General features: G+C 38.6%; 1 protein-coding gene and 1 non-coding gene across 11 annotated transcripts in view; both read left to right on the top strand.

Moving 5' to 3' along the window:
• POLE2 (DNA polymerase epsilon 2, accessory subunit) overlaps positions 1-9,751 on the top strand; it is a 41,632-nt gene extending 31,881 nt beyond the window's left edge. For 8 of the 10 annotated variants that reach the window (XM_077909199.1, XM_077909197.1, XM_077909195.1 and 5 more), the window contains 6 exons: positions 458-517; positions 605-682; positions 2,342-2,450; positions 3,520-3,696; positions 5,777-5,844; positions 9,628-9,751. In XM_077909199.1, the coding sequence (XP_077765325.1) occupies positions 458-517; positions 605-682; positions 2,342-2,450; positions 3,520-3,696; positions 5,777-5,844; positions 9,628-9,646 (511 nt within the window). In that variant the 3' untranslated portion in view covers positions 9,647-9,751. The remainder of the gene's footprint in view (positions 1-457; positions 518-604; positions 683-2,341; positions 2,451-3,519; positions 3,697-5,776; positions 5,845-9,627) is intronic. The other 2 variants (XM_077909196.1, XM_077909192.1) reach the window with 1 other exon arrangement.
• LOC144321480 (U1 spliceosomal RNA) lies at positions 6,369-6,534 on the top strand. The gene has a single exon (XR_013387135.1). It is a non-coding gene; the product is annotated as a U1 spliceosomal RNA (small nuclear RNA).
• Positions 9,752-17,303: the final 7,552 nt, after the last annotated feature.

The following is a 17,303-nucleotide window of genomic DNA, read 5'->3' as shown; positions in this document are numbered from 1 at the left end:
ATAAAATTATCCTCACATCATGATAATGTATGTTACACTGTACTAGAGATTCATGGTGAAAATATTAAAAGGAAGAGCAATACTTTCAACTATATTTTGAATTTTTGGTGACATTACTCTTAAGTATCTAGAGCTGCACTTTGCAACATGATACTCACTGGCCATATGTGTCTCTTTAAATTTAAAGTTAAATTGTTTAAAGTTAAATATAATTTAAAATTCACTCACACTAGTTCAAGCACCCAGTAATTGAACAGTGCAGATACAGATATTTCCATCACTGTAGAAAGGGCTGTTGGACTATATTAATCTGGAGATTTGTAGTAATTAATTTATTAAAATGCACAAAATTTAAAACAATATTTAAAATTCACTAAAGGCAGTAACTTGCTTTTAATCTATTGGATAGTGTTGCAATAATTTTTTTTTTAATGAATTATGTTAAATTTTGCTACAGTAGTCGTTTTGTATTTATACCTGGACCAGAGGATCCTGGATTTGGTTCCATCTTACCAAGGTAAATTTGGTTTAGATTTTTCTAACAGTAAAAAAAATTTTATATGATTCAAAAATATATTCTGTACTACATAAATTGTTTTTTTAGGCCACCAATTGCTGAAAGCATCACTAATGAATTCAGACAAAGAGTACCATTTTCAGTTTTTACTACTAATCCTTGCAGGTAATATTACCATTTTGTATTACACTTTTTTCCCTTTTATTTCAAAATTAACTTGATTCTGAAACTGTATCTGAACTTTGATGATTGTGAGATAAATATAAAGAGAAAATTTCTATTTTAGGTTTCTTAAAACTTTACAAATATTTTAACACTATTTAATTCACTAATAATGAATTGAGAAGCTGAAAACCAGGTGGAGATTTAAAAATTGAGAATCATTACACATCCTTTAAGAAAAGTTGCAATGGAAAAGTGAAAAGATGATGCATTTACTGCATGTGCTGCTCACTGTCATCATAGGCTGTACACTAGTCCTTGGTTCTCCTCTCTTTTGTGCCCATATTCACTCCTTGGTGACCTATCCACTCCCAAGGCTTTCAGTACCATCTGTGTATTGCCTGTCAGCTCCCAACCTGTTCTGTACCTTTCCTTGTCAGAGTTCATGCCACCTTTATCCTTCCAGTCACTTAGATCAAAAACTTTTGGGTTTTTCTCACATGTTGTTTTTCAGGAAGTCCTTCAAAAATTTGAAGGAAGGCTTCAAAATATATGCAGAATCTGGCTGCCTTTCACAATCTCTCCTCTGTGACCCTCTACCATCTTCTCTTGTCGGGATTACTGTAACAGCCTCCTAGATGGTCTCAAGCTTCTACCCCTGCCCTCCTTCTGTAGTCTGGTCTTTTTTTTTTTTAAGATTTTATTTATTTATTCATGAGAGACACACAGAGAGAGAGAGAGAGAGAGGCAGGGACACAGGCAGAGGGAGAAGCAGGCTCCACACAGGGAGCCCAACGTGGGACTCGATCCTAGGTCTCCAGGATCAGGCCTTGGGCTGAAGGCAGCGCTAAACTGCTGAGCCACCCGAGCTGCCCTGTAGTCTGGTCTTAATGATGTGTCAGAGCAATCCTTTGACACAAAGGCATATCACATCCTTCTTACTGATTCTGAAAGATGAGATCCCCTTTGTGCCATTCAGTAACAGCCCACAGCCTTACAGTGGTAGTCAGGGCCCTGGACGATCTAGCCTCCTATTCCCTGTCTGATCTTTCTTTCTCATTCATTCCAGTCACTGCAGTCTCTTTTCTGTTCCTCTAACATGCCAGACATGCTCCATCTTGGGGCCTCTGCAGTACCTGTGCTCTCTGCCTGCATGGTGTTCTTCCTCTGCATATCTGCTTGACTAACTCTCTTACCTCCTTCAAGTCTGTGCTCAAGGCAGACTCCATTATCAGCTCTACCTGTTTTGATTACTCTATTTAATATTCTAGCTTTCTGGCCCTTCTTTTCTCACAAATGATCCCTAATAGCCTGTTTTTCTTTTCCCCATACACTTAATCATCTCTCAGTCTGCTTACATAGTTATTGTGTTTATTGTTTACTTTCTCTGACTGCCCTACCCTATCCTTAGAATATGAACTGCATGAGGAGTGGGGTGTTTTTGTTTAGTTCATTCATCCGTAGAACAGTGCCAGACACATATGGGGAACTCAATAAATTACTGTCAAATGAATGGATTAGTGGATAGACTCTAGCTGCATTTTTGTTGTGGTAAACAATGGGAAGTGGGAATGGCTTTGTATTGTAAAACATTTTAACCTTTTAAACTATCTCATATTTTTTTCCTGAGGAAGTCAAATTCAGCTACTGTTTTCATTTCAGAATTCAGTATTGCACACAAGAAATTATTGTCTTTCGTGAGGACTTAGTGAATAAAATGTGCAGAAACTGTGTCCGCTTTCCTAGTAGCAATTTGGATATTCCTAATCATGTAAGTTAAGAGTCTTCCTCATTAAACTATCTTAAGTGTTGCATTATATAAAAATGTTTTAAGCCACTTGATAATTTGCCCTTTTATATTTATGGTTCAAAATAACTTGAACATATTTTTGTCAGTAAGTTAATTTTTGTTACTGAGTGTTTCTCAACTTTCTCACTGAAGTATCCCCTATTGGGCAGGGGAAAACCTAGAATGAACAGGAAATTTCTTTGAAGCTTCCTATTTTGCTTTTAAAACTCATAAATCTTATATTATACTTCAAAATATATATTTATTTTAAAAAATATTTATGTTCCTAACATTCAGTATTTTATATGATATGTCCACATTAGGAGGGTGTGTAGTCTTTATCTTGTAGCTTCAAGGTTCCCTGATATAAACCTATCAATCCCTGGCTATATGTACCTTCATGTACCACCTTGGGAAATGTGGAAGTAGATCATACAGAGCATTTTTAGTATTTTTAATATTTAAAGTTTATGTAGGCTACATATCTATTTTTGGCATTACTCAAGCTATGGAATTATTTTTAGGTGAACAGAATTAGTAACTGAGTTTATTATACAGCTGTAAGTACAGTTGTTCCAATATGACCATTTAGGGGAGTAGCTTTATGATACATGATACTAAATGAAAACTTACAGATTTTCCTTAAAGTACAGGATGGTTCATTTTATTGCTTTTTTTTTTTTTTTTTATAGATTGTATTTATTTATTTGAGAGAAAGAGAGTGAGCAGTGGGGAGGGTAGAGGGAGAAGCAGCAGTGGGGAGGGTAGAGGGAGAAGCAGCAGCAGACAGGGAGCCTGACGAGGGGCTTGATCCCAAGACCCTGAGATCATGTCCTGAGCCGAAGGCAGACACTTAACCAACTGAGGCATCCAGGCGCCCCTTATTTCATTTCATATCAGTGTTTCCCAAAGCTCTGTGATTCAAAGTCCTCCTAATTGTTTCTTAAATTTTCTGAATCCTTTTGGCACTTGATATTTCATTTAAATGATTTGTTAGCAATTTTAATTTTTACAAATAAACTGAAGGTTGTTTTCTATCATTCTTTTGTAGTTTGTAAAGACTATCTTATCCCAAGGACACCTGACTCCTCTACCCCTTTATGTCAGCCCGGTATACTGGGCGTATGACTATGCTTTGAGAGTGTACCCGGTGCCTGATCTCCTTGTCATCGCAGACAAATACGATCCTTTCACTCTGACCAATACAGAATGCCTCTGCATAAACCCTGTAAGAATATAGTTTATATATTATATAGTCATAGTTTGTCAAGATTAGAGTGTTATTTCTTTAAATTTAATATATATATATTTAGTAAAATTACTGTTGTATAAAAATATACTATTTGATAAAACATTGAATCAATTTGGTACACACAGTTCTTCAACTTTCAAGACAGCATGTGACTGTAAAGTAATGTGACTTAAAAAAAAAATACACCAAAGCTCATAAATCCAAATAAGTATTTTCCCCTTTAAAGTAACTGCCTTGGGATTCCTTTCTGGGAATTGCTTTCAGAATTTCTATTTCATTCTCTTTAAATATATTAATGTCCTTTGTGGAATGATTTTGAGTTTTGGAAATTCATACAAGTTCTAGAAATCTAAACCCAATGAGTGTGGAAATTCTTACCAAGACACAATTTCTTAAACAGAAGTATGATTGCCTTTTCAAGTTTAGGAAATATTACTGCATAAACACTGTTGATGTGAAACAAAATATCTTCATTAGTGATTTTTAATCTATGCTTCCTTGATTCTTGTGTATTTTAGACCTTAATACTGTTTTTGTTTCATCTAGGTCATTTCTAGAAACATCATGACTTACTACTGGTTACTGCTTTCCTCAGATACTCATTTATTTTGTTCAACTTCCTCTAAGACAGGGTTTTTCAACAGTGGAACTATTGACATTTTTAACCAAATAATTTTTTGTCATGGTGCACTATCCTGTGCATTGTAGGGTGTTTTGCAGCATCTTTGGCTACCCACTAGATTCCAGTAGCAGCCCCCAGTTGTAACAATCAAAAATGTCTTAGGATATTTGCTGAATGTCCCCTGGGGGACAAAATTTTCTGTGGTTGAGAACTGCTCAAAGGATGAGCACAGTCACTGGATTTGGTTTCACGGTTTGAAATGTGTGGCCTGATTTCTTTAGAATCTTTATTCACTTTCCAATATTCTTTCATAATAAGGCCATTTCTTTATTTAAAATTTTTTTAAAAAGATTTTATTTATTTACTCATGAGAGGCAGAGACATAGGCAGAGAGAGAAGCAGGGATGTGGGACTCCATCCGGGGACTCCAGGATCACGCCCTGAGCCAAAGGCAGGCGCTCAACTGCTGAGTCACCCAGGCATGAGTGCCCAGGCATGAGGCATGAGGCGCTCAACTGCCTGAGTCACCCAGGCACCCTCTTTATTTAAACTTAACTCTTTGGGCGTTTCACAGTTAATGCTTTTTTTGATAACATCTTATTTCTGAATTTTTCTACTTTTTTGTGGGCTAGTAAAGCACCACCTTTTGGGCAAGCCCAAAACTTACTTTTCACATTGTTTCATCCCTTCATTTTTTTTTTTTTTTTAAGATTTATTTATTTGAAAGAGAGGAAGAGAGAGAACATGATGAGGGGAAGAGGCAGAGGGAGAGAATCTTCAAGCAGATTCCCCACTGAGCACGAAGCTTGATGGAGGGTCCAATCCCCCATGAGATCACTGCCCAGTCCAAAATCAAGAGTCTGATGCCCAACTGACTGAGCCACCCAGGCACCCCTCTTCATCTCATCTTGTTACTTACACTGATGAATGCCTGCAATGGGCCAGACATTGAATTAGTGCCAGGGATACAGAGACTGAAAGGAAAAGACCGTCTCTGCCCTAGAGTTTAGTAGTAGACCGACCACTGCATGGCTACTGCTCAGTTGCTTTGGGGGCACCTCAGAGGGCCATCAACATAGCTTTTCACTGGAGAGACAGGAAGGAAATCTTTCTTGAACATGATATTCAAGTGTCTTACGTGCATATGTAGCATTGCACAGTACTGTTTATTCGTACACTGAGTAGAGCTACTCTTAAGCATTTCCAGTTAGATCTGTTAGTGTGACTGTCTAGTCAACTTTGAAAGACTTTTGCTTCAAGTGGAGACACTTAATAGTAACACTTTCTCTCTATAAAGATGAAAAAAAATCCGTCTCATTATAGTCACACCTTATACATTTATTTTTAAGTCATGACCAAGGGATTTGATCTTAAAAATAGGAATTTTAAAAATAAAAGTTGAGTATTCACTTACAGGTATTTTTTTCCCCAAAGGGCTCTTTTCCAAGAAGTGGATTTTCATTCAAAGTTTTTTATCCATCCAACAAGACAGTAGAAGATAGGTAAGTGTACCCCCAGAAACAGCGAGGACCTGTCTTTTGGCGTTGTATGGCTGAAAATCAGGTGCCCTGTAGGTTTGTTGAGGTTTTTAAAAATATCAGTAGTGGTCCATTGGAAATGATCTAGGCTGAACTTCTGGTCATGCTGTGGGATATAGAATTGTATGTATTTGATGGCACATTTGTGATAAAAAAGATGAAGAAGTGTTTTCTGAGGGTTATCTCAGACCAGCCATGGAAGTGGGCTAGTTCTTTTATAGGCTGACTCCTGATAACATTGTTATTCTGAGAGGTCAGCCCCACCTTCCATGTATTTAATTCTCAAAAGATAGGCAGTCTGCCTTAAATTGGTAGCAAAGAAGTGTGTGCAGGCAGGGCAGGGTGTTAGTGTACTGATGATGGGGGGGGTTGGGGTGTTATCTTGGGAAAAAAGAATAATTACCCGGGGATTAGCAGTTTTCAAAGGGTGATCTATAGACCACCCTCATCAGAATTCTCTAGGATACTAGTTAAAAATGTTAAGTTTCTCACTTACCCTGGCAGGGGAGATACCATGGTCACGAAAGTGGGTTTTCCCAGAGCAAGGCTTATCCATTGCACTCCATACATGCTGATCCCTGCGATTCCCCCAAATGTGGGAAATCTAGCTGCATAATTTATGGTAGTGAGGGTCTGTGTTTGTGCTCTCCCCTGGGGTGGGGGTAATATTAAATTCCAGGATCTCATTCCAGACATACCAGATGACTCTCTAGTTAGTTGTAGGGCCCAGGAATATGCATTATTGACACTCTTTCTCTTGGATTCAGGCATCCTAACATATGATTTCTTAATTATATTTTGAAAAAGCTCCCACCTTCAGATAAGAACAAGTGGCCAAATAAATGCCTTCCAGGTTCTTGTCAGAGAATTAATCTTGAACACACAGCCCAGTGGTCTTTATTTTTTGGTAATTAACATACTCCTTCAAATAAAAATGAATGCAAGTACATGACGAAAATTTCAAATAATGCTTAAAGTATAAAATTGAGAAGGAAAAATACATTTGCTTCCTAACCCTGAAACCATGAATAACAGTTTCTTTGAGATATATATATATATATATATATATATATATATATTTTTTTTTTTTTTTTTTTTTTTTTTTTAAGATTTATTTAAAAGAGAAGAGAGAAAGCACACCTTTATGCAGTGGGAGGGGCAGAGGGAAGGAGAGGGAGAACCCTCAGGCAGATTGCTGGCTGAGCCTGGAGCGGGACTCGGAGCTCAATCCCAGAACCCTGAGATCATGAACACTTAACCGCCTGAGTCACCCAGGTGCCCATAGATAGTTCTTGAAGAAACAATTACGCATTGTTTTTGCTGCTCAATACTCATGGAGTATTCTAAGTCCATTTACTTTATGATATGGTAAATTTTCATCTTGAATTCACTCATTTGACATATATTTGATTCTTACTATACTCTATACTTACTGCTTAGTTTTTGGAATAAATATAACCAGACCAGAACCTCATTAAGGTTGCGGATATTCTAGTCCTTTCTATAAGCCCCAAAAGTGTTGGACTATACCTAGCCCGCACTGAATCCTATAAAACCAAAATTGATTTGGAATGCCCTTAGGTAAGAGCAAGCACTCATCTCGTTTCACAGCTCCCTGTTGTCACCTGGATGCCCCTGAGGGTGTTTGATTTTGTGACCCCAGGATTACTGAGGGCTGTCTGCCTGGAACATATTTTAACCACCTTTAGAATGACTTACTGAACTGCAATTTGATATGAAACTTACTCTGCTAGGAAAACCAATACTGGGAACTTTTAGCAGGTCTCAGGACAAGAGGATTCTGTATCTATCCCAAGCAACTCTTTATCTTCAGGGAGACTGTGAATCCTCTAATAAACTCCCTTTGCTCTAGCTGCTAGGAAGCACAACTAAATGTGCCTCCCACTTCTATAGCTGCAGAGGAATTACCCTGGCTTCATCTTTATTTTCTGAACTATATTTTCCCATTACTTGAATTTCCTCACTTTTATCTTTATTACATCTGTCTCTGCAAATCATTTTATATTCTTTTAAAAAAATGAGCTGGGATACGGGGTGCCTGGGTGGCTCTGTAGGTTGAGTATCTGTCTTCAGCTCTGGTCGTGATCCCAGGGTCTTGGGATTGAGCTCCGCATTGGGCTCCCTGCTCAGCAGGGAGCCTGCTTCTACCACTCCCTCTGCAGCTTCCCCTGCTTGTGTTCTCTTACTCTGTCAAATGTAAAAACAAAATCTTTAAAAAATAAAAATAAAATAAAATGAGCTGGGATATAAATAAGTAAACCACAATAGGATATTAACTGATTTATTAATTATGATACACAAGACACTTCAGTTACATTTCGGGTAATATTGCCTGATTCCTATACACAATTGTTTGTGTTCTAAGCACTTTTTACAGAATTTTATGATCGTTCCCAACATTATTATATTAGAAGTCATGTGTGTACCCATCTTCCTTAAAAGCTTCTAGTATAGCCCTTGACTTGAGTTGATGCTCACCATTCATGGAGTTGAAATACCTGGAATTATAAGAATAGCTGAAATTAAAAGATAAATTCCTTTATCTTGTATAGACTCAGATGCTGAAAAGCCTTCACATGATTTCCAAACTATAATTTAGTAGTGATAATTGAAGGAATCTTTTAGTGCTTGATCAAACAGATTGATGTAAGTTTCTTTTTGAGAGAATAGGAAACAATTTCAAGATTTATTAGAATTGTTTGGTCCTACTGCTGTGTAATTTCTCCAAAGAAGAAATCTTGTGGTAGACTATTTGTGAAATCACATTGTAGTGTTAATCACAAAAACATAGTCAAAGTGGATAAGCCTAGCCCTGTTTCAGCAGGGACTCTCATAGAGTTGTTTATTTTAAAACACAGTATTGGTGATGTAGTGGAGAAATACCCATTTTCACACATAGTTGGTCAGAATAAAATGTGGTAAAAACCTTTATGGTGGGCAACTTGACAGGATTTCTTAAGACCTAGACTGGATATGCCAGCAATTCCACTTATAGGAATTTATCCTACAAGTAACTTGGGCTTATGCATAAAAGCTACAGGTATTTTTATTGTAGTTTGTATAATAGCAAAACAAACAGTTTAAATGGGTACCTATTTAGGGGTGCCTGGGTTGCACAGTTGGCTGAGCATCTGACTCTTGGTTTGGGCTCAGGTCACGATCTCATGGTATGAGATTGAGCCCTACGGGGGGGGGGGGGGGGGGCGGGGGGGGGCGGCTCTGGGTGGCGTCTCTTGGGACTTGCCCGCTCCCTCTGTCTTCCCATACTCTAAAATAAATAAATCTTTTTAAAAAAATAAGTGGGTACCCATTTAAATGTGTGTACTTACTCAGAACTTTTCGAGTATATTTAAATTTCAAAGCCATAAAGGAAAGGATTAGTTTTAAAAATTATAAATATATTTATTATTAATTGAAAAAAGATATAGAATAGTGTTCATTGTATTCTACCACTTACGTATGTGTTTTTAAATCATATACCGCCGCGCCCCCCCCCCCCCCAGTATGTGCTTTTAGATGATTAGATTGTCTTTATAAGGAAAAATAATTGCTTCCAGGAACAGAAATAGAGTGTGAGACTGGCTTATTTTTCACACTGTCCCCTTTTGAATTTGGAACAATATGCATGCAATGACCTATTTTTAAAATTAACTAAAACTAAGTACTTAGAAATGTACAATAACTTAGGTTTCCAATAGATTTAATTTTATGAATTTTTATTTTCAGCAAACTTCAAGGTTTTTGAGATTCTTGTTAGAGTATCTGAAGAAAGAAAATTCATCAGTTTCTAATTAATTTTATATTTATGTGATTTTGAGAAGTTCCAATAAAAGTATGATAAACTCTAGAATGCTCTTAAATCTGTATTTTATGAAATTTTGGTATTAAGTTATAATAAACATGGTACACTACAAAGTTTTACAGCAAAAATATTCTCTGCATTGTCTTAATAGAAAGTATGCATGAAGGTCTATTTCTGATTATACATTTATGTTTAAAAACTGAAGTTTCATTATTTCTAGATTAGCCATATGTTAATATTCATTTTAAGAAAAATACAAGTATTTAAGATTTTCTGAATCCTTATTTTAGTCTGACTTAGATTTTTATCACCATAAGAATCCTAATTCAGCAATTTTCAAACTGTTTAAATTTCAAGTCACAGAATTTATTCTAGTGATAGTGAAAACCTTTGTGTCAGGATATTACTAAGCTAATCATTTCCTAATTATCTTTTGGGACTGGAGATTTAAGAACACAGAGTCCCCATTGATTTTACATTTAGTAGACACAGTTTATTTTGAAGCACCATGTTTTGCTATTTGGATGTGATTACTTAATACCATCCCCTTGTCTTTTAGTTTACAGCATTGTAGTAATAGCCTAAAATGAAACTGAATGACAGACAGAAGTTGTTAGGGGTACAAAGAATGTTTCAAATGTAGGAGTAATCTTATTATTACAAAGAGCCTGGATTGGAAGACATATCTTTGAAAGGAAATTAGCTTTTTGGGGGAAGAGAGACTGATAAGAAATAAAAATGACATATTGAAGGGAAGATTTCTCAATGGAATTTAATCTGAATGTAGTGATAAGTGAATTAGTTAAGGGTGAAGTGGTAATTTGAGAAGCGGTTTGAAGATGGAAAATTTGGGGAGAACATTAGTTCTGATGTTGCAAGAGCAAGACTGAGCTTTAATTTCAAGAATAGCCTAGAAACAGTTAAAGATGAAATCAAGGCATAAGTTCAAAAGCTATGTTGCTTGGAAAATTTACAATCTGGGCCTAGAAAGTGGTAGTGAAATAAACATTTCAAGGTTGTTGGCCCAGTTATGAGAACCAGAGCTAAATATGAAAGATGACGGGTAGGAGTTATAAATGGAAATTGATACAAAGTGTTCCCCTCAATGATTTGTTTCTCAAGATGAGCTTATTTTAGATCTTTTTGTATTTAGTGGCTAGAAAGACAGGGTGCATTTAAGACTTAGCAAGGTGAAGTGAAAATGAAGCGAGGCAGTCAACTACAAGCAGGTAAGTTCCCAGGACCAGGCAATAAGTGTTAGACTAAGACAGGAACTAGAACCGAGTGGGAATCTGCATCGTCCGGAAATGAAAAGCAGAAGTCTAAAAGATGGGGCAGCAGAGGAGCAGCGCTGGGAGGGTATCCTGCACTTCTGTTTTGGGGAAAATCAGGGAGGTGGTATGTTCCTTGACTTGGTGCTTAATCAGCTGTAGCATGGCTGACCTCACTGCCAGAAATATGAGTATGAGGCACTGTCATGAAGGTGCACCTTACAACAGGGTCCAGGTGGATCACACAAGGAGACAGGCGTGGGTCAGATTTCTCTACTGTGAGAAAACCAATACTTGGTCTCATATGGGGAAACCACAGGAAGTGCAGACTGGAACACACAGGTGCACGAAAGGGCAGACTGGAACACAGGTGTACCCACGGGCCTGCTGTTCTGCTTCAGCCAGTTGCAGTCAGTCATGTGGGAAGCCCAGCCTAGGTGACCATTTTGGAGAAATCTGAATTTGAGGTAAAGCATCCTAACTTTTCATTTAGTGATGATTTAAATCACAATCTGTACTAATGAAGACATGATTACAGTCTGGACTGTGCCCACAAAAATTGCTTTCTCTGCCTTATAAGCACAGGAACTCAATCTTTCGTTCTATAAAATATACCTATTAAGTAAGAGGAGTTGAGTCCCAATCATTCACCAAAATCTGTTGTGTAATGTTCTATGTCCTCTTCTAATGGTAGGGAATGCTCAGAGCAGACAGGTAAGATTAAAACGGAATGTTTCGATTCTTTTTTTTTTAATTTAAATTTATTCATGAGAGAGACACAGAGAGAGAGGCAGAGACTTAGGCAGAGGGAGAAGCAGGCTCCCTGCAGGGAGCCCATGTGAGACTCAGTCTGGGGACCCCAGGATCATGACCTGAGCCAAAGGCAGACGTTCAACCACTTAGCCACCCCAGGAACCTCAGAATGTTTCTATACTGACCCTGTGCACAATCATGTTTTCTGTGTAGGCCACCCTTGATATGCAACCAGTAAGGCTCCACTTTTATTGTTCTTGATACTTGGGGCTTCATTTTTAGACCCGTCTTCTGAATAAAACAGAGGGTCAGGTTTGGACTGAGGTTGTAAACCACTGCTCTAATGCTTTATTCATTCATTCATAGAGACACACACAGAGAGAGAGGCAGAGACACAGGCAGAGGGAGAAGCAGGCACCATGCAGGAAGCCTGACGTGGGACTCTATCCTGGGTCTCCAGGATCACGCCCTGGGCTGCAGGCGGCGCTAAACCGCTGTGCCACCTGGGCTGCCCTGCTCTAATGCTTTAATGTACCGTTAATGTTTACCATGCTAGGCACTGTGCTAAGTGTTGATTATTCACTGTGCAATTTAATCCCCACTGGGTCACCATTACCTTTAATTTGTACATGAAGAAAACAGGTACAGGGAGGTTAAATAAGTTGCCAAGGTCACACAGCTGGTATAGGTCAGAGCCAAGCTGGCTCCATATCTCATATGGTCTCCTCTCCATTTCCTTACTGAACAGTAATTCTTGTACCACGTTACGGAAGCTATACAAGATCATCTATCTAGAGCTCTGTTCTATCTATCTATCTATCTATCTATCTATCTATCTATCTATCTATCTATTATTTTTAAATATTTATTCATAGAGAGAGAAATAGAGAAGCAGAGGGAGAAGCAGGCTCCATGCAGGGAGCCTGACGCGGGACTCGATCCCGGGACTCCAGGACCATGCCCTGGGCCAAAGGCAGGTGCTAAACCACCTGGGGATCCCTGGACCTCTGTTTGAAACTAACGGTTGAACTCATCAGTGGGTTAAAATTAATAGGTCATAGCAGACAGAAAATTCCAGTGTTAAGTATTGCTTCAGGATACTGTTGTTTCCGTTCTGTGCCAGTCAGAGGTTGGCATGTTCTATCAGAGCTGTCTCACTTCAGTAGCTGTTAGGCCATCCACTTTGGACCTCTACTTCCCAAAGGGAAGTCTTCTTGCTGGCATTTAAAAAGATCCCAGTTGTGGGGCACCTGGCTGGCTCAGTTGGAAGAGCATGAGAGTCTTGATCTAGGCGTCCTGAGTCGGAGTCCCCATGTTGGGGGTAGAGTTTACTTTTAAAAAGGGGGGGGAGAGTTTACTTTTAAAAAGGGGGGGGAGGGGAGGCGTGGCTCAGCAGTTGAGTGTCTGCCTTCGCCTCGGTGTGATCCCAGGATCGGGATCGAGTCCCACATCGAGCTCCTTGTGTGGAGCCTGCTTCTCCCTCTGCCTGTGTCTCTGCCTCTCTATCTCTTATGAATAAATAAATAAAAGCTTTTAAAAAAAAATCCCAGTTGCAGTATTTGTTGAAAAATAAGATAAAGAACTATGGGCCTGAATATTCACATCCTTCTCACCCAAAAGGCATTCATATTTAATAAGGATAGCCTTTCCTATATTTTAGTCAAGAGATGTGTTTTGAGCACCAGGGCTTTTCCACAATGCCATACTGTCTTATCAAGTAGCTTCTTTTGGGAAAGGGACTGTCACAAAAGTAAAATTTGGCAGTGGGGTGGTGGGGAGTGGGTCATGGGGGATGAACCTTTCTTAGAAGATCTAATGAAAGCTTAAGGGAGGGACCTCTAATCAGAAAAATCCACATATAGGAGCACACGGACACACATAATTTCACGGGGTTCAGGAACTCTGAAGGTCATTCTCATTTCTAAACAGCCAGGTGTAGTCTGTTGTCATATGTGTACTATGATGTGTTTATATTTGGAAATGCCTTTAGGATGAAACTTTGCGGTTACAAAGGTAACTTATGCTGAAACCAATCACTGGTTATGTTCACTGACCATCAGGATTAATAGAGAAGGATGCAATTCTATGCATCTGTCACATGTTTTAAAGACCTAGAAGTCATCTTTATGCCTCAAAGCCACTTCAGATATAAATCTTTGAGACCTGACAGGTTATTTTTAAATTTTTTATTAATAAACAAGTTCATAGTTTAGAAAAATTAAGAGATACAAGTAATCATAAAAAGTTTTAACGACCTGCAGTTCCACCACCAGAGATAATGTTACTATTTTGGTATGTATCCTTCCATATTTTTCTCTACAAATACATTTTTTCCTAAAAAAGTATCTTGGGTTAAAAAAAAAAAAGAATTTGGAATCATACTATACATACTGAACTTATTTTATTTACTGTATTATATTCATTCATTAAATATATGAGGACCTAACATGTTCCAGGTAGGGAGGAATCCAGTGGTAAATAAGAAAGGCAAGGTCATTTGTGTACCTTCAAACAGCAAATGTGAACCATGATGAAAATAAAAACAATGGGCAAATTTAGATGGGGATTTGGAAATGGGAGAGAGATGTCACAGAGAGCCACTAAAGTGACATTTAGGTTCTTGAGATTCAAGGGCTTGTGCACAGGCTCCCCAGGAGCAATGGAAGTTGTCATGGAGGCTAAGGTGTAATGATCCAGGGGGTGAGTATGGACAGGGCTAGGGATCAATGATGGCCTTATAGGCACAACTAAGAAATTGGGATGTGGGGCTACTGAAAGGCATTCAGCAGATCTGGTTTTCAAGATCACTAAGGTTACTGTGCGGAGAAGAGCTTGTAAGAAGGGAAGAGCTGAAGAGACGAATCAAGAAACTACTACAGAAGTCTGCGATGGAGACAATTCAGGGGCCCAGACCAGAAATGGAAGCTGGGGATGTATTTGGGGTGTGTAACAAGAGACCACAAGCCTTGGTAACTGAATAGTGGTGCAGGGTGGGGGAAAGAGGAATCAAGGATGACACACAGGTTTTAGGCTTAAGCAGCTGGGTGGACTGTAGTATTTACTGAGGCTGGGGAAATAACAGGTTTGAAAGGGGAAAAAAAAATCAAGATTTCTATTTGGAGGGGTGCTTGGCTGGCTCAGTCAAGAGAGCCTGCAACTCTTGATCTCTGGGTTTAGAGTCAGATCCACGCTGGATGTAGAGATTACTTAAAAATAAAATCTTAAAAAAAAAATTTCTATTTGAAGTACTTTGCCTACTAGATACCTCACACATCCAGGTGGAGGTATCTAGTAGGCAATGGCATGAGCCTAGAGCTCAGAGGTTAGGTGTGACTGGAGATAAAATTTTGGAGTCACTAGGCTCATCCCACATGAGATCCATGAAGGCAAGGATTTTTTTTTACAAGTACATTCAAAGACTTTTATACTGAATTATAAGATACATTCATACAAGTCCCTTATCATCAGTGTATACAGCTCAATGAAGTTTCACAAACCGCACATCCTATTAGCAATACCAAGATTAAGAATCAGAATATTACCCTCACCCCAGCAGCTTGCTCCTGCTGCCCTCCAATCACAATAGCACACCCCCCTCAAAAGGATAATCACTAACCTGATTTCTAGCAGATTTACTTTGACAAGCTTTGCGTATTGTATAATGGAACCATACAGGTGTATTATTTTGCATCTGGTTTCTTTCATACAACCTTGTTAGTAACATTTGTCCACACTTCATTCATGTCCATTTTGTGGATGTATACATTTTATTTGTCCATCCTACTGTTGATGAAAATTTGGGTAGTTTCTACAGTTTATTACAAATAGTGCTACTGTAAATATGCAAATGCTAGCATATGTCTTTTGACAAGGATATGTGTTTTGGTTTTATTAAAAAAAGTATTTTGTTTATTTATTCATGAGAGACCTAGAGAGAGGCAGAGACACAGGCAGAGGCAGAAGCAGGCTCGCTGAAGGAAGCCTGATGTGGGACTCTATCCCAGGACCCCCGGATGACCTGAGCCAAAGGCAGGCACTCAACCACTGAGCCATTCAGATGCCTGGGGTATATGTTTCTACTGGCTATGTATCTAGGAGTAGAATTTCTTAGTTATGAGATACACACTAAAGTCAACAGAAGTTTTCTAAAGTGATCCATCCAATAGACACTTCCAGCATTCGAGAGCACCAGCTGCTTTACATCCTTGGAACACAATGATTTTGTTTTGTTCCAGTGCCTAAAATAGTGGCTTACCTATATAGGTAGTAGATGCAGCAAATGTGCAGTATCTGATGGAAGAATGAATCTGAACTTAGATGGCATTTCAAGCTGTGAGCCTGAATAGGATCATCTGGGAAGAAATACAATTAGGAGGGCTGATGAACAAACTTTTGGTGACTCCTACATTTAGAGAACTGGCAGGAGAGGAACAAGGAAAGGAGGAAAATGGGAGAGCATGGATGGAGTTCTTTAAACCAAGAGTACAGTATGTTTCAAAGAGGGGGCAGTCAACTGTTTTGAATTCAGCCAAGAGATCATAAGAGGAGGGCAGAGGTTGGGAAAGGAGTTAGAGTTTTGGTCACTTCAAACCTGAAGGACATAAACATTCAATCATTGAAATGGAGACCTCAAATGGGCAACTGGAGATACCAGCCTGGAATTTAGAACTTGATATATAGGTCTGGTATTTGTGAGTATAAATATATTTGTGAAGGATCAGAGACTGTACATGGAGAAGAGATAGGGTCCCAGCCTTGAGGCAGTTCCACTTAGAAGTGGAACAGAGGCAGACACCTGCAAAACAGACTATATAGTGTCTAGTGTCTGAAGAAGTAGGAGAGAAACCTGCAAAGTGTCTTGTCACTGAGGTAATGCCAACATCAACGGTGTGCAATGCTGATGAAAGTTTCAACAAAGTGAGAACAGAAAAACAATCACTGTATTTAACAAGTACCAATTAATAACTACCTTAGTCAATAAATATTATTCTAGAACATCACTTCTGAATGCATAAAATCCCACTGTGTGGCTGTATCAAAATCTGCTCACCCAGTCCCATTACTGAATTCTTGGATTTTTCCCAAGCCTTTAGAATCATGGGAAATGTTGCCTTGAGCACAGTCTTAGACTTGGAATTGCTAGATGAAAGAAGCATGTAGCTTCTAAAGAATAGCAAACTATTCTCTAGGAAGGATATACTACCACCAAGGAAATACAGTAATTGTAAAAACAGCCTTTACCATTCAGATAGGTAATATGTCGGATCTTACATTTGCATTTTTATTATTAAAGTCTCAGGGTGCCTGGTTGGCTCAGTCAGAGACATGCAACTCTTGATCTCAGGGGTCCTGAGTTCCAGCCCCAGGTTTGATGTGGAGATTACTAAAAAGAATAAACTTTAAAAAATGCCTTGTATGTTTATTAATCATTGGTTACTTATGAATAGCCTGCCCATATCCCTTGCCCCAAATGTGAGTTGTTATAGGACAAATTGGTGAAATGGCCAGAAAACTGAAATGTTGGTTTGGTAAAGTAAAAAGCGTAGGCAAGCTTAAACTTGAGTTCCAGCTGGTGA

This window comes from Canis aureus, chromosome 9, assembly GCF_053574225.1.
Source record: "Canis aureus isolate CA01 chromosome 9, VMU_Caureus_v.1.0, whole genome shotgun sequence".
Classification (NCBI taxonomy): Eukaryota; Metazoa; Chordata; class Mammalia; order Carnivora; family Canidae; genus Canis; species Canis aureus.
Note: the sequence above shows the minus strand (reverse complement) of the source record. Positions and strands in the feature narration are given on the sequence as shown.